The following is a 27,973-nucleotide window of genomic DNA, read 5'->3' on the forward strand; positions in this document are numbered from 1 at the left end:
CACAGTGTTTGCCACTACTGTTGAAGTCAAAGAACCTGACATTCACTTAGAGACAGTGTCTGATCATCACTTAGTTTTGTATTAGTGGAATTAATTAATTTATACTACCAAGAGAATGGTCTTATCCCCTCAGCACTGCTAAAAAAAGATAAAGAAGTCACAAATCAAGTAAGTCACATTTTGAAAACATCCAGGCACTCTGGAACACCTCATCACAGAAACTGACATTCAGAGATTGTCATTCCCAGGAGTAATTAGTTTCCTGAGGCAGGACTGGTTTTACCTTGTATGTGTGGCAGGCTAATGCAACTGAGCCTTTATATATGATGAAAGCCCTTAGCAATAACAAACCACCATATTTGCAGGACAAACAAAGTGGAATGTGACTTTCTAAGAAAAACCTGGAGGAGTATTTTGTCATTTATGAACTCTGCATACTTATAGGTCATTTCTTTTATTAAAGCTTTTTATGACAACATATGCACATGCACATAACGCAGGGGTATCTTATCTGTTTACTAAAAAGTAATCAGAAAATATGGTTTGTTCAAGAGTGCACTGAAGAGACAAAAATCATAAAGCCACTTGTGTGTTCACCAGAGGAACAGAGCTGTACACCTTCTGGACCTAGTCAGTGCTGTGTTGCAATTACCAGGTCAAATCCTTGCTAATTTAGGTGTGTAGTACAGTCTTTTCCTGAGTAACTGGTTCTGAAAATTACCACAAAAGTTGAAAAGTATTTATTATTATCTTTGTTGAGGCTGTTGTGTTGGGAACACCAGCAACACATTTCACAGTGCTTCGTTAACACAGTCTAGATTAAGGCTGCTAACAGAAGGCCTCTACCAACTGCAGCTCATGTGAACCCACCCACAACTCAAGCAGGGGCCTCCCCTAAAGAACAATAGCTGAGGCTTAGCACCCCTAAACCCAAGAAGAAGCTACCATCTGTCCTCTTGAGAGGAGCAGCAAGAGTGGCGAAAGTCCCCCGAATAGTTAACTTCTTAGCTAAGAATCACCTCTACTTGCCTTACTGATAATCTGAATTTGCTGCTTTCTTCCAGCCACATATAGAGCACTCTTGTTGATGTGTCAGGGTTGCTCTCATGAGCTGTGTTCCTTGTATTTCATTCTAAGACATTTGGAGCAATTCTCAGAGAAAACACGTGTCAGATAGGCATGACCTTACTGAAAACATTTACATTTTCAAGCTTTCCTTTGTAGCCATGAGCACGAAAGCTTACTTTCTGTTCTTGAAAGGAAAGCCAGGATTCTGAGATAGTCACAAGACCTCAGGAGCTAGCATCCCAGGCTCAAGCCTGCTTGCTGACGCAGAGATCTGGTCTGGCACAGTTGTGAATCTTGGCTGGTTGGTGACCATCCCTGAGATTCAGCACATAAGCCAAATATGTAGAAATGTATGTTAAAGGTTTTAAATCTGCAGACATTTTAAATCCAGCAATCTGATGTTTGTTTCTTCATGGTGTTTATGCTGAATCAAAGGCAGAGTGATTCATAACATGTGGAACCAGTGGACAGTTTTGCTCTGAGAGTTCCCATGCTGTCTTGACTTTCATAGCATTAAGAGCTACACAGTTCTTTTCTTCATGCTTTGTTTTATTAGCAAGGTGCAGAATATATCAACTACAAGGAAAAATGGCTTAGGAAGTTTTATTTATGCTTAGACTAAGGACATGCATCTTGAAACAGAATGATTTGACATAGTATTTTCTCATTCCTCCTTGACAACTCCTTCTGAATCAATCTCTACGGCCTACCATGTCCACTTTGATTTCTCCCTAATTACAAACTGATGGATTTGTCCCTTGATTTCAAACTAATTTAAAGCATTATCAACAAACCAGAATATAGTTAACATGGCAGAGATGCACATAGCTGTGAGAAGTCTTGTCTGTGGTCCGTCCCTCCTGGCTTGGGAGCTGCATTTAACGTTAGGCTCTCACCCTTAGTTCTTGCCTGAGCTTTGTTATATGTACACTTGTGCCTGACCTTCTGTTTTGCTGATCCTGACCTGCTGACTGGCTGACTCGAGTTCCTGAATCAACCTTACACCTTTCTTGACACAACCAGGTGATCACTGGACTGTTGACTGAACCTGGTTAACTGTCATAAGACCTATTTTGTTCTTCTTTTTGGGTTACTGTGGCACCTTGTCAGAGAGATTACTGACCCTGATTGCCTTGTAGCCATCCTTGGTTCCCAGCTTGCACTCCCTTGCGGAGCAGTGTAGTTTTGCATTAAATGTTATAGATCTCCTCCACTCCACAGAGGTCCAACATGAAACCACAGATGTGCCTGCTGAGAGTTTCTGGTCAAGATCAGAGGGGAAATGACACTGGGAGCGTGGTGGTGGTGTTTGTTACCAAAAGGATGCAGTGAATAAGGCTTTCTATAAACACACAGCAAAAGTCTCTGAATCATAGGCTTTTGTTCACATTGGAAATTGCTGCCAGCCAAACACCTATGGGAAGGGCAAGACATCATTGTGAGGGCAACTCACGAGGTTTCTGCACAGCCTTGGTGACAACTCCCTACACAAATTCTTGAGGGCTGATGTTCTTCTTGACTAGCTGCTGTGACCATGAGGTGTCTGAGTTCACAATCCAGAAGGCTGGAGGGCGAACAGCAGAATTTGAACTCCATATTTAACAAGCTCAGATACCAGCTTATTCAGGGAATTGCCAGGCAGAATCCCCTGAGAAAGAGCCACAAAGAGAAAGAATGCCCAGGAGAACTAGATGATATAAAGAAATCTTGCTATGAGTTTAGGAACAAATTATTCCATCGTACTGGAAAATCTGCTTAGAAGATCAAAGAGATTCTTAGTAACTAAAACACAAAGAGGGAAAATAGTAGAGAGAGAAAGAAAGACTAAGGAGTATAAAAGCATTGCTTAGGCACTTTGAGACAGCTGGACCTATTAGTAATGAGGTACACTAAGGGTAATAAGAATCTAAAAATATGCTGGTAGCAAAAAGAAAGAGAAAATGTGGGTCTTTTGGTTAGGGGAACAACGTAGTGATGAACAATACAGAATCAGCTGAAAACAATAATGCCTTTTATATTATTTTATTATTTTTATTATTTTTATTATTTTTATTTTTGCCTGCTCCCAGATTTTCATGTTTACCAGCAGAGTTTGGGAAAGAGAGGGGCTATCAATATCAGTTAGAGACTACTTAGAGAAACTGGATATATAAGATCCATGGATGACTGGTATTTGCCTGTGAGTGCTGAAAGAGCTGGTGACGTGAAACCACTGTCTATCATGTATGAAAATTCATGGGGACTGAAAGAGGCCCTTTATAACTGAAAAATGCTAATGTTAAAGTCATCTTTAAAAAAGGCATGAAGAAAGACCCAGGAAACTGCAGACCAACCTGTATCATTTCAGTCCCAAGGAAGTATTGCCATCACAGAAACATGGTGGGATGACTCATATAACTGGAGTACAGCTATGGGGGGTATAAACTCTTCAGGCAAGACATGAAGAGTAGGAGAGGAGGTGGGGTAGCCCTCTATGTTAAAGAGTGCTTTGATACCCTTGAGCTGGATTACGGTAAGGAAGGGACTGAGTGCTTATGGGTTAAAATCAGAGGAGCCCACAAGAAGGCAGACATTGTGATGGGAGTCTGCTACAGACCACCCAGCCAAGAAGAAACAGCTGATGAGCTCTCCTATAAACAGCTAGGGATAGTCTCTAGATCTCTACCTCTTGTCCTCGTGGGAGACTTCAACTTTCCGGATATCTGCTGGAAGTACAATACAGCAGAAAGGAAGCAGTCTTGGAGGTTCCTGGAGTATGTGGAAGACAACTTCCTCACACAACTGGTTAGTGAACAGAGAAGGCTTTGTGGCGGATGTGACGGTGTGGGGACGCCTGGGACTAAGCGATCATGAGATGATAGGGTTTTCAGTTCTAGGTGGGATAAAGAAGGGGATTAGCAAAACAGTCACATTAAACTTCCAGAGAGCAGGCTTTGGACTGTTCAGAAGGTTGGTTGGCAATGTCCCATGGGAGACAGTCCTTGAGGGCAAGGGAGCCCACGAGGGCTGGGTGCTCTTAAAAAATGAAATCCTAGCAGCTCAGGAGCAAACCATCCCCATGTTCTGGAAAAGGAGCCGGCAGGGCCAAAAGCCAGCTTGGTTGAGCAGGGAGATCTTGAGATGTATCAAAAAGAAGAAGAAGGTGTATGACCTTTGGAGGAAGTGGCAGGCGTCTTGGGTTAACTACAGGGAGGAAGTGAGATCGTGCAGGGAAAAAACCAGGAGGGCTAAGGCCCAACTAGAAATCAAATTGTCTAAGTCTGTGAAAGATAATAAAAAATCTTTCTACAAATACATTAACAAGAAAAGGAGGACTAGGGAGAATATTCAGTCCCTATTGGATGCAGAAGGAACAACAGTGACAGGGGATAAGGACGAGGCTGAGGTACTTAATGCCTTCTTTGCCTCAGTCTTTAATAGCAAGGAAAGTTGTTCCCTCTGTGTACAAACCCAGGAGTTAGAGGAGCAAGAATGAGGCTCCCATGATCCAAGAGGAGGTAGTTAGAGACTTGCTTGCCCACCTAGACACCCATAAGTCTATGGGGCTGGATGGGATCCACCCAAGAGTATTGAAGGAGCTGGCAGATGTCCTTTCCAAACCCCTTTCCATCATCTTCCAGCGGTCCTGGCTGACTGGGGAAGGTCCACTGGACTGGAGGCTGGCTACTGTTGTGCCAATCTACAAGAAGGGTTGCAGGGAGGATCCAGGGAACTACAGGCCTGTCAGTCTGACCTCAGTGCCGGGGAAAGTCATGGAACAGGTGATCTTGAGTGCTATCATGAAGCACATGCAAGAGAACCGGGTGATCAGGCCCAGTCAACACGGGTTTACAAAAGGCAGGTCTTGCCAAACTAACCTGATCGCCTTCTATGACAAAATCACTCGACTACTGGATGGGGGAAAGGCTGTGGATGTAGTCTTCTTGGACTTCGGTAAAGCTTTTGACACAGTTTCTCACAGCATTCTGCTTCAGCACCTGTCAGCCTCTGGCCTGGACAGGCGCACACTCTCCTGTGTGGAAAACTGGTTGGATGGCCGGGCCCAGAGAGTGGTGGTCAATGGAGTTAACTTCAGCTGGAGGCCAGTTACAAGTGGGGTTCCTCAGGGCTCGGTACTGGGTCCAGCTCTGTTCAATGTCTTTATCAATGACCTGGATGGAGGCATTGAGTGCACTCTCAGCAAGTTTGCGGATGACACTAAGCTGGGTGGAAGTGTGGATCTGCTGGAGGGTAGGGAGGCTCTGCAAAGGGACCTGAACAGGCTGGACCGCTGGGCCGAGGCCAATGGCATGAGGTTCAACAACGCCAAATGCCGGGTCCTGCACTTGGGGCATAACAACCCTGTGCAGTGCTACAGGAAGAGTGGCTGGAGAGCTGCCTGAAGGAGAAGGACCTGGGGGTAATGGTTGACAGCTGACTGAGCATGAGCCAGCAGTGTGCCCAGGTGGCCAAGAAGGCCAATGGCATCTTGGCTTGTATCAGAAACAGTGTGACCAGCAGGTCCAGGGAGGTTTTTCTCCCTCTGTACTCAGCACTGGTGAGACCGCACCTTGAATACTGTGTTCAGTTCTGGACCCCTCACCACAAGAAGGATGTTGAGGCTCTGGAGTGTGTCCAGAGAAGAGCGACGAAGCTGGTGAAGGGGCTGGAGAACAAATCTTACCAGGAGCGGCTGAGAGAGCCGGGGTTGTTTAGCCTGGAGAAGAGGAGGCTGAGGAGAGACCTTATTATTCTCTACAACTACCTGAAAGGAGGTTGTGGAAAGGAGGGAGCTGGCCTCTTCTCCCAAGTGACAGGGGACAGGACAAGGGGGAATGGCCTGAACCTCCGTCAGGGGAGGTTCAGGCTGGATATCAGAAAAAAATTTTTCACTGAAAGGGGCATTGGGCACTGGAAGAGGCTGCCCAGGGAGGTGGTCGAGTTGCCTTCCCTGGAGGTGTTTAAGGAATGGGCGGATGAGATGCTCGGGGACATGGTTTAAGCGAGTGTTAGGAATGGTTGGACTCGATGATCCAGTGGGTCCTTTCCAACCTGGTGATTCTATGATTCTATGATTCTATGATTGGCTAGAAGAAAGAACTGTTAGGTGGTGCAAAAATTTGCCTGGCCACCAGCCTCAAAGCATAGTGATAAACGACTAAAACTTTCTTGGCAGTGACAGAAGATGTGACAAGGCACAATGATCACACCTGTGGCACCTGTGGCTTGGGTGATTCACGTTGGAGGTGAGGAAAATGTTTTTCATGACAGGGATAGTGCAGCAGTGGAACAGGCTGCCCAGAGAGGTTGTGGACTCTCCACTGGAACTTTCTGAGACTCATCTAGACAAAACCATAGCTGACTCAATCCACAGCTTGCGGTGGTTCCACTTTGAAGAGGAGGCTATAGTAGGGGACTTCCAGAGATCCTGTCCAATCAGCATTTGAAAGCATTTGTGTTTGCTATATAATGACAGCAGCACATGTTCAGACTGACAGTCTAGACAGCCCAATGTGCTGTCTCAAGCAATAGATACCAAAGCCAGAGGATAAAGACAGGACAAGCCTGAAATACTACTTTCCCAGAATACTCTCTCAGCTTCCAGCATTCTGTGGATCATCAATTTAAACGGGTTAAAATAATTCATACCGTTAGATCGTAAGCTAAAAAAGACTCAAGACGTGAAATGTTTATGCATTTTAGAGGTCTTTGCTCAGTTCAAACTGGAGGAAAAAACACTGCTTAAAATCCATATTCCTTAATTGAAGGAATTGACAAAATTTTTTGCTCAGGCAATGGAAAGCACTTACACTACAGTAAAATTTCAAAAATATATGGAGTACAAGAGAATTTAGCCTGCCCTCAGCTGACAGATACTTGACAAAGGGGCGAGTTCATACAGTCTATAAGCATCGTGAACCAGTACAAACTGTACTGTGGCCCTTGGGGAGGCAGGAAATTCATGTCCCCTAACTCTTACCATCTAAAAATTTGATGTCTAGTCTGTCAAGTCATCCAGGCTCCCTGCATAGTCAAGGAAAATACAGGCACCTCCATAAATTTGCATCAGAGCTGTGTGCAATCACTGTCTAGAAATGTGTATCTCTCTCCCTTGATCATAAGGTCAGCCGTACAGCCTGGATTAGATGCTTTCCTTCCAAATATTAAATTTAAATGAAATAGATCATAGAATCATCGAATGGTTTGGGTCGAAGGGACCTTAAAGATCACCCAGTTCCGACCCCCCTGCCGTGGGCAGGGACACATCTCACTAGACTAGGCTACTCAAAGCCCCATCCAACCTGGCCTTGAACACTTCCAGGGATGAGACATTCACAGCTTCCCTGGGCAACCTGTGCCAGTGCCTCATCACCCTCATTGTGAAGAATTTCTTCCTAATGTCTAGTCTAAATCTTCCCCCTTCCAATTTAAAGCTATTCCCTCTCGTCCACCTCTCACGCTTCTTTTGATGCAGCCCAGGATACAGTTGGTCTTCTGGGCTGCAAGTGCACATCACCAACTCATGTTGAGCTTTTCATCAATCAGCACCCTCAAGTTCTTCTCCACAGGGCTGGTCTCAATCACATCATCCCCCATCCTGTATTGAAACCATGGATTGCCCCAGCACAGGTGTAGAACCTTGCACTTGGCCTTGTTGAACCTCATGAGGTTCACACACGCTCACTTCTCCAAGTCCGTGTGAATGACATCCTGTCCTTCCGGTGTGACAACTGCACCACTCAGGTTGGTGTCATAGATACCAAATACGATACACAATACAGTCTATAGGTTAACATAATCTCATCATAAAGACTGAAAGGTCCCCAAGGCTGTAAAAAGCACAGAAATTCAGTGCTATATTGATGTGCTCTTTTGAGAAATAATGTTTGAATGCATTACTCAATAATAATATGGCCTAAATTCACCACTGGCATCAGCATTTCCACTCACTTAAAACTAATGGAGTTTGTCTGCTTACAGACATAATTGTAACATTTCTTCATCGAGGCCCATACTCGTGAAGAAAGGTAACTAGGAAGGTACATTAATGTTTTCCCTTCACATTTCCTGAAAGGGAGTTATGACAGTAAACATTGTGGAGGTTTTAGCTTGTTTTCCGAATTACAGGAAGTCATGGCAAGGGTACCTTCTGGTCTGTCAGTTCCCCTCCCTTTTATATCCACTCCTAACTCTGGTAATTTTTGAGCTTGTTAGCCTGGTATCAATCAAATTTGACAAACAACAAACAAGCAAAGCCATGAAGTTGTTATAACCCAGTGGAAATATGGAAACTTGGTAAAAGACATTAATGTTGCCAGAGCTTTGGCACACTATCAAAGAACTCACTTTTGAGAAAAATCCATAGGAAAATAGGCTGCAATGTTTCCTCTGATTGTGGAACTATTCTATTTAATTTCAGCTTGTCTTACAAACCAAGCTGATTATAAGTTATCTTGTACAGACTTGTTTACCCAGCTAGGGAGATGATATTCTAACTGAAAAATCTGGATAATCAAAGAGACTATGCAAGACAAAGCTTTGGGCTTTTACTATTGAAAAGGAGCCCACTTTCATGTTAAAAGCTTCCTGTTCGTAGGAGTGGCCCCTACTCTTAGGCCTTCACTTCAAAAGCCAAACTACTTCCTAAAACAACTTGATTTGCTTTCAGCACCTTTCTCTTCCAGGGCACTTCCAACACTTCGTATACCTCATGCATTATTCAGTGTTCCCAGGATCAGTGGGAGTATTACTGCTGAGAACTTGAAAACAGCAGAAGTACAAACTATCTGTAATTAAACCTTATCACAACTTACTTCTGCAAGTTCTTTTGTCTGGATTTAAAATGAACCCTTCGTGGCATCTACAGTAATAGGAGTCCTCAGTGTTAACACACTCATGCTGGCAACCTTGATTATCCAAAGCACAGTAGTCAACAACTGAAAAAGAACAAGACAAACATGTACAATTAGAAAAACAAAATTGCAACTGTTATGCATAGATATTATGATACCAGTTACACACAGTATCTACAAAAATGGAAAGGCTGACATAATTTCTATCCTGAAGAGCCTTTCTGCAAAAGGTAGTGCATTTTCAATACCAGTAGGTAAATAAGATTTGATATGATTTCTGGGTAATTTCTCCTATCCTTTGAACATTTAACAACTTGCAGATTGTCAGAAGCTTTCTCAACATGTCTTCTCAGATCTAGAATCCACGTCCTAGTCAGTGAGTCTGTCCAGATGTTCACACTGTAGACCAGGCTGTAGCCAAGTTTGTTTGATTTAGTTCTGTCTTCTGTTTCTCCAGTTCCAGTCCTGGGATTGCTCTGCTTTTCCTTAGTTCCCCTCACAGCTGTATTAGTTTTCAAGAACTATTCCCAAAGCCTGAGTATATAGGAGACCCATGGCAGTATCTTCTACACCAAAGACTGTCACAGCTCATTCTTTCCTTCTAAGGTGCTCCAGACTTATCTTGTACAAAGCAGCTGCAGCCATGAAGCCTGAGAGCTGCAGGATGATATTCACCACTGATATTTTGGTTATGTAACACCTTTTGTATGAGAGAACTAATATATCATAGCTAGTCCAGTCACTTATTTCATGAATCTGGTCATTTATTACACAAAACTCTATTTACAAGATAGATTGCCAAAGGGTAATAAGGTAATGTTTTAGAGTTTGCTCAAGCCCACTCAAACGTGCTAAACAAGTTAAATGATTGGGGTAGCTATTTTCATTTCTTTGCAGATTAAGCTGTTACTTCAAAAAAAAAAGTCTTAGAAGAAATTAAAGATAAGTCACAAAACAGGTGTTCTGTCCCCAGGCCCACATTAGGCAAGTTTACCTGATTCTTTCTGCAGAAGACAGTAACGGGCTCAGCTTCACAGACATTTAACGAGACAGGTTCCCATTCTTTGCCAACTGAGTAATTTTTTTCATTACTTTATTCTGCTGAGCCTCCTGAATTGCTTTAAGATGCAGTAATTTGTTTTAATGCAATCAGTTCCTTCTTCAATAGCCCTGCCTTTGCAAATCATGTGATACTCAGGCGTGCTAAGATATTTGGTCTAGGTCATCTAATTAGGAAAGTGTATAATCCATTTAGTTACTTTGAAAGAGCTTCTTTTAGCCTTTCAGAATATTCATGTTGAACTAAGTCAAATTAGACAACTTACTGGCTACTGTGTGAGATCATTTTCCTGGCTAGCACCTTAGTGTTTCCAGACGGAATAGCTTCATATAAAAACATATTTACTGAATATATATTTCAAGGATATAATGTGTCATACAATTAGTCAGCTTTTCTCTTAAATTAATTCTAACTACATGCACATTTTCAAGTGTTTTAAAAGACACAGTAATAAGTAAGTAGGCTAAAGAATATATAATTTTTTTGTACCTAGCATCATACCTGGGAAACAGCCCATATAGGTTCCTCCATAAAGTCACCTCCTCCTTGGCCTTTAAACACTAATGAAATGTATTTATACCACAATACATACAACTGCCCAACTAATGAATATAAGGTTGAGATTGGAATGGAATGGAACGGAATAGAATTGTTCCAGTTGGAAGGGATGCACAATGATCATCTAGTCCAACTGCCTGATCAGTCCAGGGCTGAACAAAAGATAAAGCACATTGTTAAGGATGCTGTCCAAATGGCTTGTGAACACTGACCAGCTTGCCACATCGACCACTTCTGTAGGAAGCCTGTTCCAGTGTTTGATCACTCTCTCAGTTAAGATAACCTTCCTAATGCCCAGTCTAAGCTTACTCTGGCACAGCTTTGAACCATTCCCATGCATCCTATCCCTGTATACCAGGGAGGAAAGATCAGCACCTCCCTCTCTGCTTCCCATTCTCAGGAAGTTTAAAAGAGCAATGAGGTTGTCCCTCGGCCTCCTTTTCTCCAAACTAGACAAACTCAGTCCTCAGCTGCTCCTCGCAGGATATTCCTCCCAGCTCTTTCATCAGCTTTGTTGCTTGAGAGACAACTAAACAGGTCTTAGAATGTTTTACTATCAGCATCTGAGCAACTATGACTCTTAGCACTTTCAGATGACAATCTCTTGAGGGAGAAACTGTGCCTTCTAATGACTACGCAGCTGCTAAGGTACTGTGGACAGAAAGGAAATAAACTCAGGGAATAAATAATTTTTCCAGGCATGCTCTACTCCATTTATAGCCTTCTGGAGACTTCTTACTCACAGAGGTAGTTGGCCTGGAAGAATAAGGAACATCTCAGTTTAAATAATGCCTTTCAACTAATGTAATTAAGAAGTGAGAATGCTCTCTTCACAGTTGCTTTCGGAGAGAAGTATTATTCCCTTTTCTCAATAATTTTTGCATACAAATTGCCCTAATTCCCATCAGGCCCTGCAAACTGGCACTAATAATTGACCTACAGATTAATTTCACTTTTAGCTTTCTATTTCTTTCCAGTAGTTCTTGCTTAGAAGGGAAAGTTGTCAAGAGCACTCCATTCCGCAGCCTGGTAAATTATCCATGGAGTTAAATCTTCCTGAAAAGACTGAGAAAAGTTATAACTCTGTATCTCTTATATTCAAGTACTATAATCCTTTAGTTGGAATGCAGAAAATATACACAGTTTAAGAGCAAAGTAGAATAATATTTTCCTAGTTTCTTTAAGTTTTATTATTTTCATATTTCTGCACTGAGTCATGAGACATACAGTAGGATAAGAACACTTCGAGAGCACACTGCTTTTAATGCTAGGCATGCCTATTTGAATAAGAAACATTTTTAAAGGATGAATTAGTGGCCTGTTTAGTGAGCAAGCAATTAATTCAGCTGGCATCTCCCCATCTTTGCTCCACTCTTTTTCTTGCTTGGAATTAGTTGGGAAGTGATGAGAGCCATCTTTTACTTCCAGTTACCAGTTCTGCACTGGTCCAACTGTGGACAGCATGGGTCACGTTACTATTGTATTGTTGGTTTAATCCTATGATTTTTTTAATAGGTTATTCAGGCCTAGGAGAATGAAGTAATTCAAGGATGGAAGGTAGAAGAAAAGGGTAGGAAGAAAAGCATAGGAAGAATAAGTAAAGGCATAAAGAGCATGAAAGAGAACATGGGGGAAGAGCAGAGCAGGCTCACAGAAGATTCATAAGAACATAGAAAGCAGCCAAAAAAATCTAGCAGTGCCAGGACTGCAGAGAGGTGCTAGCAGCCAAAAGAATGCCAGAAGAAGAGGTCCCAACAGCTGCAGCAATACAGACAGTCTAGGAGCAGTGCCAGGAAAGAGAGGACAGCATGTCTAGCAACACCAAAAAGGTGGAGAGACTGAGTGTCCAGCAGCATGATGAAGAAAGAATGGCTCACTACCATCAAGATTTAACTGACAGGATTTTGTTGATGTGAAAGGAGAGGAGTTGTCATGAAGAGCTGTTCAAAAAGGCAAAGAGATAGTGCTCTGCCAGCCACGGTTAACACTGAGCAGACAGTTTCAAATACAGTTTATTCTACAAATTTCTTCATAAACTGTGTGTTGCAAACACTCTTGAGTGTTTGGCTCTTTGAATGGATATGTTGTGAGCTGCTGGATGTGATATTTTATTTCATTATTGCCATTTAAGTAACTGGCCAACATAGGTGTCAATAAAGCAGTTAGTATTGCCTCTGATCCTTAACCAGAGAAGATAGCCCATCAGAAAGGAGGAAGAGAACTGCCTGTGAAAGGAGTTTTCTGCACTTTCTCATTTACTTTTGCTGGAGTTACAATTTTAGGAGTCTTAGAGAGAAACTTTGGGCTCTTTAAGAGAACCACAATATCCATATCCTGCTGAAATTCTCTCTTCATTCTCTGGATGAAGAGAAGAGAGCAACCTTAATGAAGTCACTGCTTTTTGCAAAATTGTCATCATACTCAGTGGTCCAATGCACAAAGAAATGAGACTAACCTATATCTCGGGAACAAAGAGTGGGAGGGGAGAGACAAAGAGACAGTTATAGAACATGTTCTACCCTGTCATAGTGAAGTTATTGGATGAATTTCTGTGGAGTATTAGCTGTAGAAATTTGAACCAGAACACCTAACAGCCCTTCTTGCCTAAATTGCCATTATTAGCTGCACTTTCAAAACAATTAAACTTCAGAAAGCAGGTTCTTAAAATGGTATTAGTGGTATTATGCTGAGGATAAATCATGTTGATAAATTTAAACACTCATACTGAGATCACGAAGCTACAAGTAAGGGAAACATTTCTGAAGAATAAGTACAGAGTGAATGTTCTTCAAAACTACATTTTATACTAGGTCTAAAGAAATCCAGTCCCTCATTTGTGTGTTCCATGTGAAACTACATGCAGAAAGTTCAATTCCATGTCATTTGTTTTCTCAAAATAGGATTATCAGAAAGTTCAACAAGGTCAAGTGCAAGGTCTTGCACCTGGGTCATGGCAATCTCAAGCAGAAATACAGGCTGGGCAGAGAAGGGATTGAGAGTAGCCCTGCAGAGAAGGCCTTGGGGGTGCTGGTTGATGAGAAGCTTGACATGAGCCAGCAGAGTGCATGCAGCCCAGAAGGTCAACCGTATCCTGGGCTGCATCAAGAGAAGTGTAACAGTAGGTCAAGGGAGGTGATTCTGCCCCTCTACTCCGCTCTTGTGAGACCTCATCTGGAGTATTGTGTTCAGCTCTGAGGCCCTCCACATAAGAAGGACACGGGACCATTGGAGTGAGTCCAGAGGAGGGCCACAAAGATGGTAAGAGGGTTGGAGCACCTCTCTCCTATGAAGACAAACTGAGAGGGTTGAGGTTTTATAGCCGGGAGAACAGAAGACTCCTGACAGACCTTGTAGCTGCCTTCCAGTACCTAAAGAGGGCCCACAAGAAAGCTACAGAGTGACTTTTTACAAGGCCATGTAGTGATAGGAAAAGGGGGCATGGCTTTAAACGGAAAAGGGTAGATTTAATTAGATATAAGGAAGAAATTCTTCACCTTGAGGGTAGTGAGGCACTGGAACAGGTTGTGCAGAGAATTAATAGATGTCCCATCCCTAGAAGCATTCAAGGCCAGGTTGGATGAGATTTTGAGCAACCTGGTCTCATGGAAGGTGTCCCTGCCCATGGTAGAGGGGTTGGAACTAGATGATCTTTAAGGTCCCTTCCAACACAAACCATTCTATGATTCTATGATCCTGCAAAGTAACAGCTCTATGAACATAATGAGAGACAAACTATATTATGTTATAGTTGTTTAAAATAACAAGACAGAATAAGCCGCTGAAGAAAAGCATAGTGGTGGCCTGTTGCAGATTCACCAAGAGGCCATGGATTCACTTGGATTCACTTCCACAGGTTCCAGCATGTGTTTGAAATTAACCATGTATTTAAGTGCTTGCCTGAAGAAAATACCTATAAGAATAAGGTGATTTTTTCCTTAAGGACTCACTAGGGTTTTTTTGTGGTAGACACCAGAAGACAATATTTTCCCAAAATGTAGCATAGGATGAAAAGTTTATAAGAAGGCTAATAGGCTTGTGAAGAAGATTATCCTAAAAGTATTTACTGTGTAAACAGGGAAGAAGAGTGAGATATTTAAATGGTAATAGAAAGGGAAGTATGTTTTGCATTAAAAAATTACTATATTTCCACACTCACGCTTTGAAGTTGTAACCCTTAGAGCTGATGTTTGCTTCTTTACCGCTCATAGCAAAAATTAAAGGCATTTAGTGGTTCTTAGAGAGGGTTAAATTTTCCTTAAAGTCATCTTCCCAAAGAATGGTTGAAATACCTTCTGGCAAGACCATAAAACCAAGTGAGAAATGGCAAGAAATTGCCCACTTTCAAATTTTTCCTTCTGTATTACTTCTGTCCGAAGAGGAGCTACTAAGTTTGTCTGGCTTTGTTTTATAATGGCCACATATATCATGACAGTACATTGCTGGCCACCTACATGGATCTAGAATAAAACATCTGGTGTGTTATTTCAAAACAGCAATATTACTTTCTATGTGAAATTAGCTGGAACGAGTTTCCCAAGGCAACATTCATTACCAGTGAAGACCTATGAACATACTGATATGTGTTCTTCCTTGTCTACTAATACAGGAAAAGAGAACTTCCCATTATTGTCTATGGCTAAACTGGATATTAATTTACATTGAATGTCCCTTAGGTTTGTGTTAAGAGATAAACGTGAATTGTTAAACTGATACTCACGGACACAATTCTTTCCATTTGCATCAAGCTCATATCCTTCATAACACTGACAGACGTAAGACCCAGGTGTGTTCACACAAATCTGCTCACAGGCATGTTTCTCCACAGCACAAAGGTCCTGAGCTACAAAACATAATTGCATAAATATGAAATTCTTTGACCTTCTACAATGCACAGGTAAACTACAGATCAAAAATAAATTTCAGGGAGCTGTGAACAGCTCTTTAGAGAGTTGTGTGTTCAGCGAAACAGTGAAAGTCTTATACCAGCAGGAACAATCACTCAAAGCTGAGGAGCTCATTCCTTCAGCTGAAGGCAACAACTGCTGATGGGCAATGGCACCCGGTAGAGTTGTTTGACTCTATGTTTCTCTAAAAAATTTGAAGGGCATTTTTCAATTTTTTTAGAAAAAAAAGCATGTTTATTTACGTACATTTGTATTTCTTTTGTGCATAACCCTCCCATAAAAATTATGATGAGGCTGGAAAGGGAAAGAAAACACAACACCAAAAGACGTGGGGATATAAAATTTCTGAGTTTTATAATTTTTCACTTCTGTGCAAAACACCACAACCCCTCCCAAGCAAAACAACTCATTAGAAAAATTACTATCACAAGTGAGGTCAGTTGAGCACCTGGCCAAATGAAGCACATCAGGCTTTCTTTTCAGCAGACTGAAGCTTTGTGAGAACCCCAAGCTTACCTCATGAAATCTCTGGAAAGCAGAGCACTTTGTGTTGCTCAGGATCAGGCCCAAATACTGCTCAACATGTAATAATTGTTTACAGCCACAAAAAAGTGCTTTTGGAACATGTTTAAGGAAATTAGCCAAACGAATACAAATTTTCTTTTATAGCTGTCTGCTTCATATCAAGTGGCATGATGAACAGCATAAACAGTAGTTTAACTCTCTTGCTCCAGTATAAACACCCACAAATAAGTAATTTTCCAGCTTGTTTCAGCTACATTTCCACTTTTGTACTATTTTGTGCATTAATGCAAGATTTGAACATCTCTAGAGAAGAATGGAAGAGATGAAGTTAACCAAATACATTGTCAAGAGTAAAGAACAGACATTATCTGACACAACCAATCCTCTCTAGATGAGTTAGACCAGAGTACATGAAAAGAGCATCCTTTGCATGGATGCAAAACCATCTTAATGAAATAAATGTAAGAATATTTCAAGTTAAACGATAGATTTTTTTTCCTTGTTTTGTTCTGTAAGATAGCAGAGTTGCTTCCCTGCCCTGGGAAAGCAACAAATCTCAGCTAAGGCAGGTTGTCTACCTTCAATGTAAGGAAATAATTCTTTAACCAAACCTTAGACAAATACATTTGATTTATGCTGCCCACATATCACACTAAACATAAACACAATATAGATTTATTTTACTTAGAGGTCAAGTGAGGAACATTTTGTCTCTGTGCACTTGTGGACAATCAGCAGCCAATGAAGGTAACTAACATGGTCATAGACTGTGGGTTTTCCTATCGTCACGCTTCCCCATACCCCAAGAAACAAGCTGCCCAGTTTGTCCAGGCTTGGTCCCATTTCCTCATGAATTCTGTTACTTCTCTGAGGAGTTTTTAAACATAGTGGTCTGACCTTGTCTAGACTGCTACTGTAACTTCTCTCTCCTTCACCAGTGATCTGCACCATCCTAGCACATTTAAAGCCAGTTTGATAGCACTCAATATTAGATTTCGTATGCTAATTGCTGAAACTAAATTAGAGTTTGGTGATGCACAAAAAAAATACATTACAAGTAAGCTTCAAACACATTGAAAGACTCATCTCCCTTTCATATTTAGCTGACTACAATCTAGTATCATCTGATTGATGATCAAAGCAAGTACACAGTCAAGCAAATCACGTGTGACAGGCAAGTGGGAAAAACTAATAAAAGACTGAGTCATAGCTAAAAAAAAAGCAAAGCAATGCAGCAGTGGGCTTTGAAAAGTGGTAGATAAGGAACACACTGAGGGATACTGTGCATGGGTCACCAATAGGAAAACTACACACAATCTGTAATTTTATCTGTAATTTGAAGCAGTGCAATGCCCAAGAGCTGAACCTCTAACTGATAAAAAATATGGAAATGTAGCATGATAAAAAAGAAGACACAATAATCACAGAATCACAAAATCACAGAATCACTAGGTTGGAAAAGACCTCCAGGATCATCGAGTCCAACCATTAATGAATATAATAACGAAACAATTTTTCAAACTTGTAATGAAAATTTTTTTCATTGACACAAAAAAATTTCAATTTTCAAAACTGGTGTTAGGGGCAAGGACGAGGGAAATGTGTGAGAGAAAAGAGAAAAAAGATAAAATTTTAATTTCAAATTGAAAGCAAAGAGATTTTTCTTAAACATGAGGAGGGTTTAAAAGAAAGCTTTCAAGGATACAAAAGTTTTAAATAAAAATAATTTCAAGAGGAACACAATGAGAATAACAGGTTAGAGAATATTATTGAAATGTGACTACATAGTTGGAGCCATAATTTGGGATTCTAAGTACCCTCTTTCTGAAGACCTATAGCAAATATGCAGAAACAGAGAAAACAGGCTATGTGAAAAATTGTTCTTGTCACTATTCTTGTCTTGACTCAGCTGCTAAACCACATAATAATTAGGAAATGTTCCAGATTGCATTGAATTTTTTTGCATCTTCTTGACTAAACAAAAACATGAATGAAGTGTTAAATTTGTTCCATTTAACACAAAACATTTCCCTATAATTCACACCCATGCATATGACAGATGTTTACATTTAGTGAAGGATGCTGGTGAGAAAGACTAGAAAACAGATTCCTAAAAGTAACTCGCCCCATAGCTCACCAGCAAAGGAGGTGAACAGCTCAAAAGCAGTTTCCTGCTGTAGCCCAAAGGGTCTGAAGCAACGAGAATGCCCAGATCACTCCAGTGCTCACATTATTTTCTTCCTATTCTATTTACTGAGATTCTAACTGAAACCATGTGTTCAACTGCACATGTAAGGACTCTTAATTCCCAAGCTGCAGAGTCGCCTCAGATACTGACATACTCTTGCTGTTTCAGCAGTCGTTAGGTATATCTGATCTAAAATACCACACTAAGCAAGAGAGACTAAGAACTCTAACCCCAAGCACTCTCTGGAGATGTGGAATGTTTTACAGCACTCTCTGGAGATATGGAACATGTGAGTTCAAACACAAGAATAGGATTTGAGCCTGCATCCTTCACGCGAGTTCTAAATCACTGATAGTGAGGAGTACATCCTATGCTCTCACCATGACTGTCTCCTCCAGCTTTTTGAAAAGACGTTTTCCAACGTTTTTCTCCTGGCTAAAGTCAGTTTGGCAAATTTCACTTGAATCCATGCACTGCCGTGGGATAAGAAGCTGCATTTTTAGCAAGTACATTTTCCACAAATAATTAAAAATAGTATTACATAATTTCTTTAAAGTAATGGTGGATACAGAAACAAATTCGGCACACCCATCTATTGTAGTCTGGTGTTAATTACTGTTAAGTAAGTTAAAATGGACAAAAGAAATACTGTTCAAAAAGATCATAATTAAAGTAAAATACAGTTTGTTATTATAAATTATGAGCTAATTATTTTAAGCTGAAAAAAGTCAACCTTTTTAAAGAAGGAAATGAGAGCATAATTATGACTTTTGAAAAAAACTCTATGAACAATTGCAAACCTTTAAACTTCAAGCAGCAGTTAGGAAGAACTTTTCAGAAGGGCAAATTATTTCATAGTTCTTTAGTATGGGGTTTATTGCTCCTTTCTGTACTACTTAGTACTGGTTGCTATCTAGACAAGTTACTAAAGTACTTGGATTCACTTCATGTGAGATGACAATACAGTTCTTTCTTTGACTGTTGCTTCATTGTTGAACTAATTACAGCAATAAAATTCAAGTGCAGTTTTTTGTAGTTGCAATGTGCATCTGCAGAGCTGTGTATAAAAATTAGCTTGATGTATTCCAGAAAGGTTTGTAGGAACTTCATTTAGACAACACAAGTAAAAGAATTACAACTTTATCTTTTCAGATTCTTTTGAATGATCACAATTAATTATATACGGTTCTCAGTCCTTCTTTAAGAGCCAAGAAAAAGAGTATGTGAAGTTACGCACTTTTGGGGAGCATGAAAGAGAAAAGTTAAGAAAGACAACATACTGCTGCATGTCTTCTGGTCAGCATTCAGAATGTATCCTTGTTTACATCTGCATTCGTAGGAGCCAGGGGTGTTTATGCAGAAGTGATCACAGCGATGCTTAACTGTACTGCACAAATGGGGCACTGAAAGAAAAAAAGTTAAGACGTTATTAACTGCTGGTCTTACTTGTGGTCACAACATAAAAAAAAAAAAGGTGTAGAAAATTTTACTGATGTAATTCAGAAATTTCAAAGTAATTATTGATAGTAAAGACAAAAATGGAAACTTGAGCCTGTAACACTAAAAAATCCCTTACGAACAGTACTATGTATTTAATCATAAAAAAGGGAGGAATTAAGGTCTTTTCTGTCTGGTTGATATTAGTGGCATGCTTTTGGATGCGAATTTACATTTGGAATGGGGATACAAACAAAACAGAAATATACAATAGAGTATCTGGAAACACTGATTATTTGGTGGCTGCAAGAAGACAATGAAACAAAGCTGCCACGTTCAAATTGAGAAAATAAGTGGAATGTAAGTACAAACTGTTCTAGAGGACATTCAGTTTCTTGAATGAAAAAGATCACCACACAGCGCAGTAGTAAAGAATGACTTGATGAAGAATCTCATTTGCCTACTAGTTATTAATGTTGAGGAACCTACAAGCAATACATGATGATCCTGAGGTCATGCATCTCCATGAGTCAGTAAGTAGATGCTGAGCTGAACTACATACCAGAGTATAAGTCCTTCTGAGTCTATTTTTAATCTGTTTGTATTTTATAACTCTAATAGCTTAAAGCAGTAAAATGCAACAGACCGAGCCAGTAAGGAAGAAAACGAACAATGTGCCCATTCTGTCAAATTCATTGCTGAATTATTTTTTCCTCTAGACCACTATTTGGGAATTAAGAAATCTCCTTGATGTTTTGTTAGCACTGGAGCATTGCTTGTATGTAATTTCTATAATATATAGGTGAACTACTTCTTAGAGAACACTGCGCAGAAAACAATGTTTTGCTCAACAACAATTAGGGACTGATGTGCTCCTTATTGTGCTAGGCTGATAAAGCTCAGGACTGGAAAAATAAAAAATGGAATAGATATTAACAGTAATCTTCTTCTAGCAGCCACAACAGAAGCCTGAAAAATAACATGTGGTATGTGTGGTACTTGTGGGAAAAAAAAAATGTGGGCTTGAGATACATACTATGTATCTGGTGTCTGGAATGCTTACCAGAGTTATGCATTCATTACCAATGTACAAACCACCACAATTCCCAAATCTCTTAATCAGCTTTTCAGATCTCATAATTTTTAGCCATAATAAAACTTCTCAAGTACTTTTATTTATGTGACTACAAAACCGCTTAGACTTCTTGTCTTTTCATCTTTCTGCCATTCTGAAAATGAAATTTATGACATCTGACACTTTTTAAACAGAATTTTCCTCCTGGCTATATTTCTCTAGCTTTCAACATCAGGTGGAGTTTGTTATGACCAAAGAAGCACTTTTAAACATGAAAAACGAAAAACATTCCTTTCAGGAGTTCAAAGATCAGAAAATCTTAACATATACTAATACTATAGAATGTGAATCTATAGAACATTACTTCAAAACCAGTCCTCCCATTTCAAAATATTATAAGGTTGCAAAACAGAGCACTAAAAAATGAAAAAAGAAAAAAGCAGCATTCAATGATAAGTGTCACAATAACTAAGTCCCTTCTACAGATATGTTGTTGCCATCTGTTACCAATCTTCCTATATACTTGCATATATAATTTTTTTGAAAATATCTCTGTCCCAACCTGTCCCACCCATTTCAAAGAATCAGTGGTACTCCAGTCATCAGTTGGATTTCTGTGGTGAAGGAGGCTGCTGTCTGTATGATTTCTCCGATGTCATTTATTGCAGGAGGTGTTTGGTGGACAGAGCCAGGGACTGAAGTAATAGAAAGGGTGTTTTCATAGTTAAGGAATTTAAATGTGAGCCTTGTGAATTATTTCTGTCTATGTCATGAGGTCCTTATTTGATTTGGGGCAAGTCAGTAATATCAGTATTTTCAAGCAAGCATCAACCTTCACACTGTATGTGTTCAGCTACAGACACCTGAACCTGGATTTGCAAGAACACAGGGGTCTCTCAGCAGCAAGTGAAGGCAGTAGAGCTATCACTGGTGTGTTATATTAGCCTAAAAATGCTGAATGCCCATGAAAATCAGATCAGGGACTGCACTGAATCAAATATTTAAAATTAGTGGGTGATCTTTATAGTCTTAACCCTCTTTCTGTGCCTCTGTTCCTCCAATGTAAAATGGGGACATCACTATCTACTTTACGGGAGAATAATTAAGTCTTTATCTACTTCTGACTGCTCCATCCCAACTTTTGTCCTTCTCATTCCATTCAATCTCCACCTCCTTTCCTGGATTCTGTTCCTATTTCTGTTTCTCTTTTTCTGAGTTTTTAACTCTTGTCTCACTCCTTGTGCCTCTGATTGCCCAGGAAATTGTTTGCTTCTCTTTTACCTTGCTGACTGGTAGTAAAAAGAGGTCCCTGGGATCCCCTGCTTCAACTGCTGTTTCTTACACCCCCAAATCTGTAGTAGCCAGAGGCAGCAGCTATAGCGAAAATAAAGCTGCTAGGCAATGAGTAATTTCTGCCATCCATGGCAGAGTGGTTAATTCAGTTTACTTTTTATTTTCCCCAGACAGCTTTATCACTTGGCCAGGTTTTTCTCTTATCTTCACAAGAACCACAAAGGCACATTCCCACTGACATAAGGGCAATCCAGACACAAGGACAGCTCAGGTGCAGAGGTCTTTTCTCAGAGCATGAAGCCCAGCAGACTGCCTGCCAGGGCACTTGACCAGACAGGTGCCCTGAATTCCTCTAGCAAGGAAACAAGATGTTCAGATGTTCGACTTGGCTACAATGGTATTGCCTGCAGAACCACACTGGGGAGGACTTAAAAAACTAACCACATTTCCCAGGACGAATGTAAATGCTCTAGGAAGCAGAGGCTATGGATGCTTAGATTTCTCTCTTGAAATTCAACAAGGTAAACTGCTTCACAGCCCAGACTCAATAAAATATTAAGGATCCTATCTGTGATTCAGTCCCTTAAGATGAATCCCTAAGAATCTAACAGCTTAAATTCTCTGTTGCATCTGGGCCCAGGGCTTGTGCATTTTTGGATCTCACCTTCAATTCCTGACACAGCAAATGTTGTGGAATCATTCCCTGAGAAAAGGAGGCAGCAGTAATCACCTCAATGTCACCTCAATACTCCTCCAGCTGCAGGAGGGGTGGTTTCATTGAGTATCAAATGTATTTGGATTAAGAGTAAGTTATGAAACTCTAATACATTTATTGGACACTGTCTAGTCAGAAAAAAAAAGTGGTATTTGTACTGGATTTGTTTCTAAAATGCAATTAAAAAATCCAGTAAGATCAAGTTTTGAAGCATTTGCTGTTCATTGCATTTAATCTCTCAATCTATGTTTAGTTTACTCTTTCTTGGTTTTTAAATTTATCTTACTATGCCAGATAATAATACAGCAAGGAAGAAAGAGGAAAAAAATCTATTATCTGATGAATGTCTCTGATGGTATTTTGTGCTGATGCGGTTCAGCTGGAGCCCTGTTGGACTTTGAAACAATTTTGGAAAAGTCCAAGTAAGGGCAATTCTCCAGACTATCCTGACAATGAGTCTTGGTTCTTTTCTGGGAAAAGCATCTTTAGACATTAGTGAGCATTCCATCTCACCATGTTTTTTTTTCTGGATTCCGATGAAAACGTCTCGGCTTAATGCCAAATCTTTATGAAAATCTTTTATATTTATCTCAGCAAAAACTAAAAAAGAAAATTATATTAAGTGCACAGATTGGAATAAAATTACTTTTGTATGCCATGATATTTGTAAAAGGTAATTTCTTATAAGAGAATTACAGATGGAAGTGATTTCTCTTTGGTAAATTAATAACTATTAAAATATTATTTACTTTCCTGTACAAATGAACAATATCACCGTAACAGCTTTTCCTAACTTTCTGTATTTAAAATGGATGGAATAGAAGCACTGCCATGTCTTTGTGTCTCACTTCCAGTCACAAGGCATCTGCAGATATAATTGGTTGCACAGAATTAACACATAAGCTCTGGAAGAGGAATCCACAAACTTGATAGAATTTTTTAAATAACCAAAAGACTGTTCATCAATTTGAAGTTTCACTACTAAGGGAGATCACATTTAAAATCAATAGATGAAATAATTTGTCTAATATTCAAATAGCAGGAGGTTGTCAATTTATTGCTATTATGCAATGAATAGAAAATCATTATATGTGTGTTTGTCTGCTTATGACCGCTAGGAATTAAATCACATTTTATGGCACTTAGCAGTAGAATTAGTTTTTTCCCCATATGGATGACTGCTGTTCTGAATGTTGTTTGGCTAGTCTCCCTTTTTTCAACATATATGTTCTAATAGATAGGATTCCATGCAAAAAAAAAAAACCAAAACCCCATCTAATGTTAATGTCTAATGTTTTTTCTGTGCTTTATTTTCATTTATGCATTCAAATCTATAGATAAAAAAATCTTACCACAAAGTTTAGTCTGGAAGGCAGAGGTCAGTGTTTCAATCTGACTGAAATTAGCAACCAGAAACACATGCTCTTCATGAGGTTCACTCCCAATGGACTTCAGTGTGTTCATATCTACTCTTCCCACTCCAATGGCAAAAATCAGGATACCCGAGTTACGAGCTTTAGCAGCAATCTCTGCTACTGGATCCTGAGGTCTCCCATCTGTCACTATCATGATGATTCGTGGAACGTTTTGCTTCAGAGGTCGAGCTCCTTCTGACTCTGAAAATGCAATGTTCACTGCATACTGAATAGCCAGTCCAGTCATGGTGCCGGTTGCCAAGTGCATCATCCTCTTCACTGCTCGTTCAATATCCTGCTTCCTCCTAAATGTCTGCAGTGAGAACTCGTGTTTGACTGTGCTGCCATACTGAATCAGACCTACTCGCGTCGCATCAGGACTAATGTCCAGAAACTGCAAGATGGTTAAAATGAACTCCTTCACTTTCTCAAAGTCATAAGGACGTACGCTGCGAGAGCTGTCAATGATGAAGACAAGGTCCAGACGTTTGTTGTTGCAAGTGTTTTCTGAAGGAAAAAATGCAAACAAAAATACTTTACAAAAATTTCAAAATGCAAATCGGTTCAGGTTGACCTAACATCTCAAACACACTGTATAAACAAAACACTCTAAAAAGAGCTGCGAAAATACAGGAAAAATAGGAGGTGCCAGAACTAAGGCTACTTAAGCAATATAAATTTGGCCTCCAGTAAATAACAAATGCTGACTGTTACATGAGCGGTATTTTTTTGTGTGTGTGAGATCTGTGCCCAAAATGGCTAATGGCAGAGGAATGGGAAGATCCTTATGCTGTACCCTGTTTTGTCTCTGTTGTTGAGATTTTGACCTCATAACCTATGCAGGATGGAACCCCCTCTGAGTTGCATAGTCACTATTTGAGTGGGGGCCCTGGGATGCTTTCTGTCGTGGTGCCTGAGAATTTAAAAATCTTAACACTCTGATGGGGCAGGGCGATATCATTTCTCTATTACAAACAGGGAGATAGAACACAAAGAAATTCAGGTCAAAAGCATCTGTTAATTGCAGCGATTGTTAGGAGATGTGAAGGGACTGATTTTTCAGGGAACTTGGCATTAAGCACCACTTCGCATGTACGAAGTACAGCTCTCAATGACGTCAACTGCAGCTGTGAGTGCTCAGCACTTCTGCAAATCAAACATCATGATTTCAAATGCACAATTAATGGCCATCTGGAAAACATCGCATCTATTGGACTAGCTCAGCATCACATGGAAATTCTGTGGCTGCGTGAGAGAAAAAAGTCCTAGCGACTACAGTGCCACCCAACTTAGCCAAAAGACCAGTCACTGTTTTCCTTAAATCTTCCATTTCAGCCATCGAACATTCTTCTTTCCAAGAGCCACTGAGCAAAAATACCACAGGGTATGTCTATATCTGACAACTGCACAGGCAAGCAGGCTGGCCAAGCTATCATGGATAACAGCAGGAGTGAAGGCTGGCAGCTTTCTGGGCATGCTGCTAGCTTTCCGGGACTCTGAGTATACATCCTCTGGTTTCTGTTTAGCATTCGTCTTTTTTGAAAGAATACGAGACATATGCATGAGTTGCATGACAAGAATGGATTGGACGGACTGTTCACAGAAAGCCAGCACGTGGCAGGTTTAAGGTGAGTAGGAGGTGAGACATGAGCTTTGCCACAGAAGGCAGCATATTGTGAAAGATTTAAAGGACTTTAAAAAGGGTTTAATAGGATGCTGCTGAGGAGAAATCAACTGAGGTTTCATATCTACATTAAAAGCCCCTACAGATGAGAAAATCCCTGAGCTACAAAAGCATGGCAGTTGGGGCAATACCTGTAGGTAGCATTGTTTGGTTCTCAAACTTTCTCCTATGTGTCCACTGTCAGAGATAGGACACTGGGTTAGATAGGCCTATGGCTTCAATCGGTGTGTCTGCTCATGTTCTTAAATTCTCATGGCTATGAGTAAAACTGTGAGGTGGGCTGCTGCTCATTTTGTCTGTCTGGCTTGAAAGATTAAAGGTGGCAAGAACGCTCGTCAAAGTGCAGAAGCATCTTCATTTTACTAAGCTGAGATACCCTTAAATGGTAATCTCCCTTATTGCCCAATTCTATTAAATTCAATTCCCAGTGCATTCTCATCCATCTTGTGCGCTGAATGAAGCAAAGGCTCGGCGGAAAAGTAGCATTTGACTGTATAATTAAAGGTCATTTCATACTGCACAAGGAAAAGTGGGCCAACCAAAGACTCAATTGGAAAAACATCTGTCTATAGACAAGCCTTTACATGAGTTCACTTGTAATTGCTGATGAATGCTAATCATGTACTTCTGCCAAGGCAAGTGGTGAAAAAGTTGCCTATTTTCACTTGTTAACTCAGAGGCCTCTTTCATAGATTATCGAGAACATTTGTGGGCATAGAATAAAAATGCTCTTTGGTGACAATAGAAGTGACTGCCTGGATTTATTCATGTGCAGTCTACAGTATGGCTTTATTCATAAGCGTAGGAATACGCTCATGTTGCTAATTCTTTCAAAATCAGAGGATGTTGAATGCAAGCCAAATTGAGCAGGAACAAAATTCCATTTCTAGTGGGACACAGATATCCTGTCATATTTACTATTTTCTATCTTATTATCTTATTGGCATAGCTAATTATTAAATGCTTTTACTAATACAACATGAAATACACCAACGTGCTTGTCATACAAAGATAACTACGATGTGATTTGTGGGAGCAGGGTGAGGGGAAAGAAACACAAATACAGGAAAATATACTAGGGATATGTGCATCTATACGAGCGGAAGGAGGGTAAAATGACTGCTATTTTATTTCCCTTAAACCAAGTCAAAACTAGAGCTGTGATGTTGAATCCTTTTAATCTGAATATAAAGATTTGGACCCCAGTCTGAAGAGACTCAGTTATGTATTTTGAAGTCAGGTATGAATCATGGGGGTGAAAAAACCTGGACAGCATTAGTGGATAGCGATACCAGAAACACAGCTCATCGTGCTACATTACTTAAGAAAAATCTATCAGCCTGAATGCAGTAGTGTATTTCAAAATTTCACTAGCAAAACTCTATCTATAGAAATACCGAACATTTCCAAATTAAAATGTATTTAAAATCTTTTCCTTCTGACTGGGTGGGGATTTTTAATAACCTTGTTATTACTAATGTTGATTTAACTGAGATGGTCTCCATGAAAAATAAAATGTAACTCTTCTACTAAGTAGAACTCCAGCTGGGCAGTTTTTTGAGGAGTGGCAATCAGTAATGACTAAAAGATCTGAACACTCATCCCCTCAGATAAACTTTCAGCGATACCTTTTTAGCAGCTGCCTGCTTTTGCACTTGCCTTGTAAACTGTAACCTCTTCCTCTTACCAGCTCTCATTTTAAAGCAGGGAACTTTCTCACAACTTCGGCAAACATTCTCCTACCGAAAAGTAATTCCCTTCCACACTTCTTATAAGAAGTGACACATTTATTGAAAAGAGCTACTCATCCGTAAATCTGTTTCTAAGTCAGCAGAGGTTTTGTGTTGCCAACACAAAAGTTAAAAAAAACCTTGGTGTGAGTTCTATTATCTAAAGGCAGGGCACAGACAGGGCAGGAAAGACAAGGACAGGCAAGGGAAGGGGAGGTCAAATCCATAGTAAACAGGTTCTCCTTCTCCACTCAATACCCAATTTGTCTGCGAATGACAGTTACAGCAGTGCCACCTTGCAAAAGTAACAATGCAAGGAAATTTCAGGTCACCCTGGAAGAGCCCATCTGGGATCCAATTACTGAGAGATACATGGAACAAAGCTTAGGAGAATATTTCACATTGAGCATCTTAATTTCCTCTAAAGCTGAGAATTTGATTAAATTATGGCCTTTACCCACAGTATTAAACTCACTTTTCTGCTACAAC

At 40.1% G+C, this 27,973-nt stretch overlaps 1 protein-coding gene across 5 annotated transcripts in view; it reads right to left on the reverse strand.

The window, feature by feature from the left end:
• MATN2 (matrilin 2) overlaps nucleotides 1–27,973 on the reverse strand; it is a 77,446-nt gene that overhangs the window by 28,716 nt on the left and 20,757 nt on the right. For all 5 annotated transcript variants that reach the window (XM_054057261.1, XM_054057263.1, XM_054057262.1 and 2 more), the window contains exons 3-6: nucleotides 24,008–24,577; nucleotides 19,416–19,538; nucleotides 15,236–15,358; nucleotides 8,862–8,984 (exon numbers count right to left, since the gene is read on the reverse strand). In XM_054057261.1, coding sequence (XP_053913236.1) covers nucleotides 8,862–8,984; nucleotides 15,236–15,358; nucleotides 19,416–19,538; nucleotides 24,008–24,577 — 939 coding nt within the window. The remainder of the gene's footprint in view (nucleotides 1–8,861; nucleotides 8,985–15,235; nucleotides 15,359–19,415; nucleotides 19,539–24,007; nucleotides 24,578–27,973) is intronic.

Source organism: Cuculus canorus, chromosome 2 (genome assembly GCF_017976375.1).
Source record: "Cuculus canorus isolate bCucCan1 chromosome 2, bCucCan1.pri, whole genome shotgun sequence".
NCBI lineage: Eukaryota > Metazoa > Chordata > Aves > Cuculiformes > Cuculidae > Cuculus > Cuculus canorus.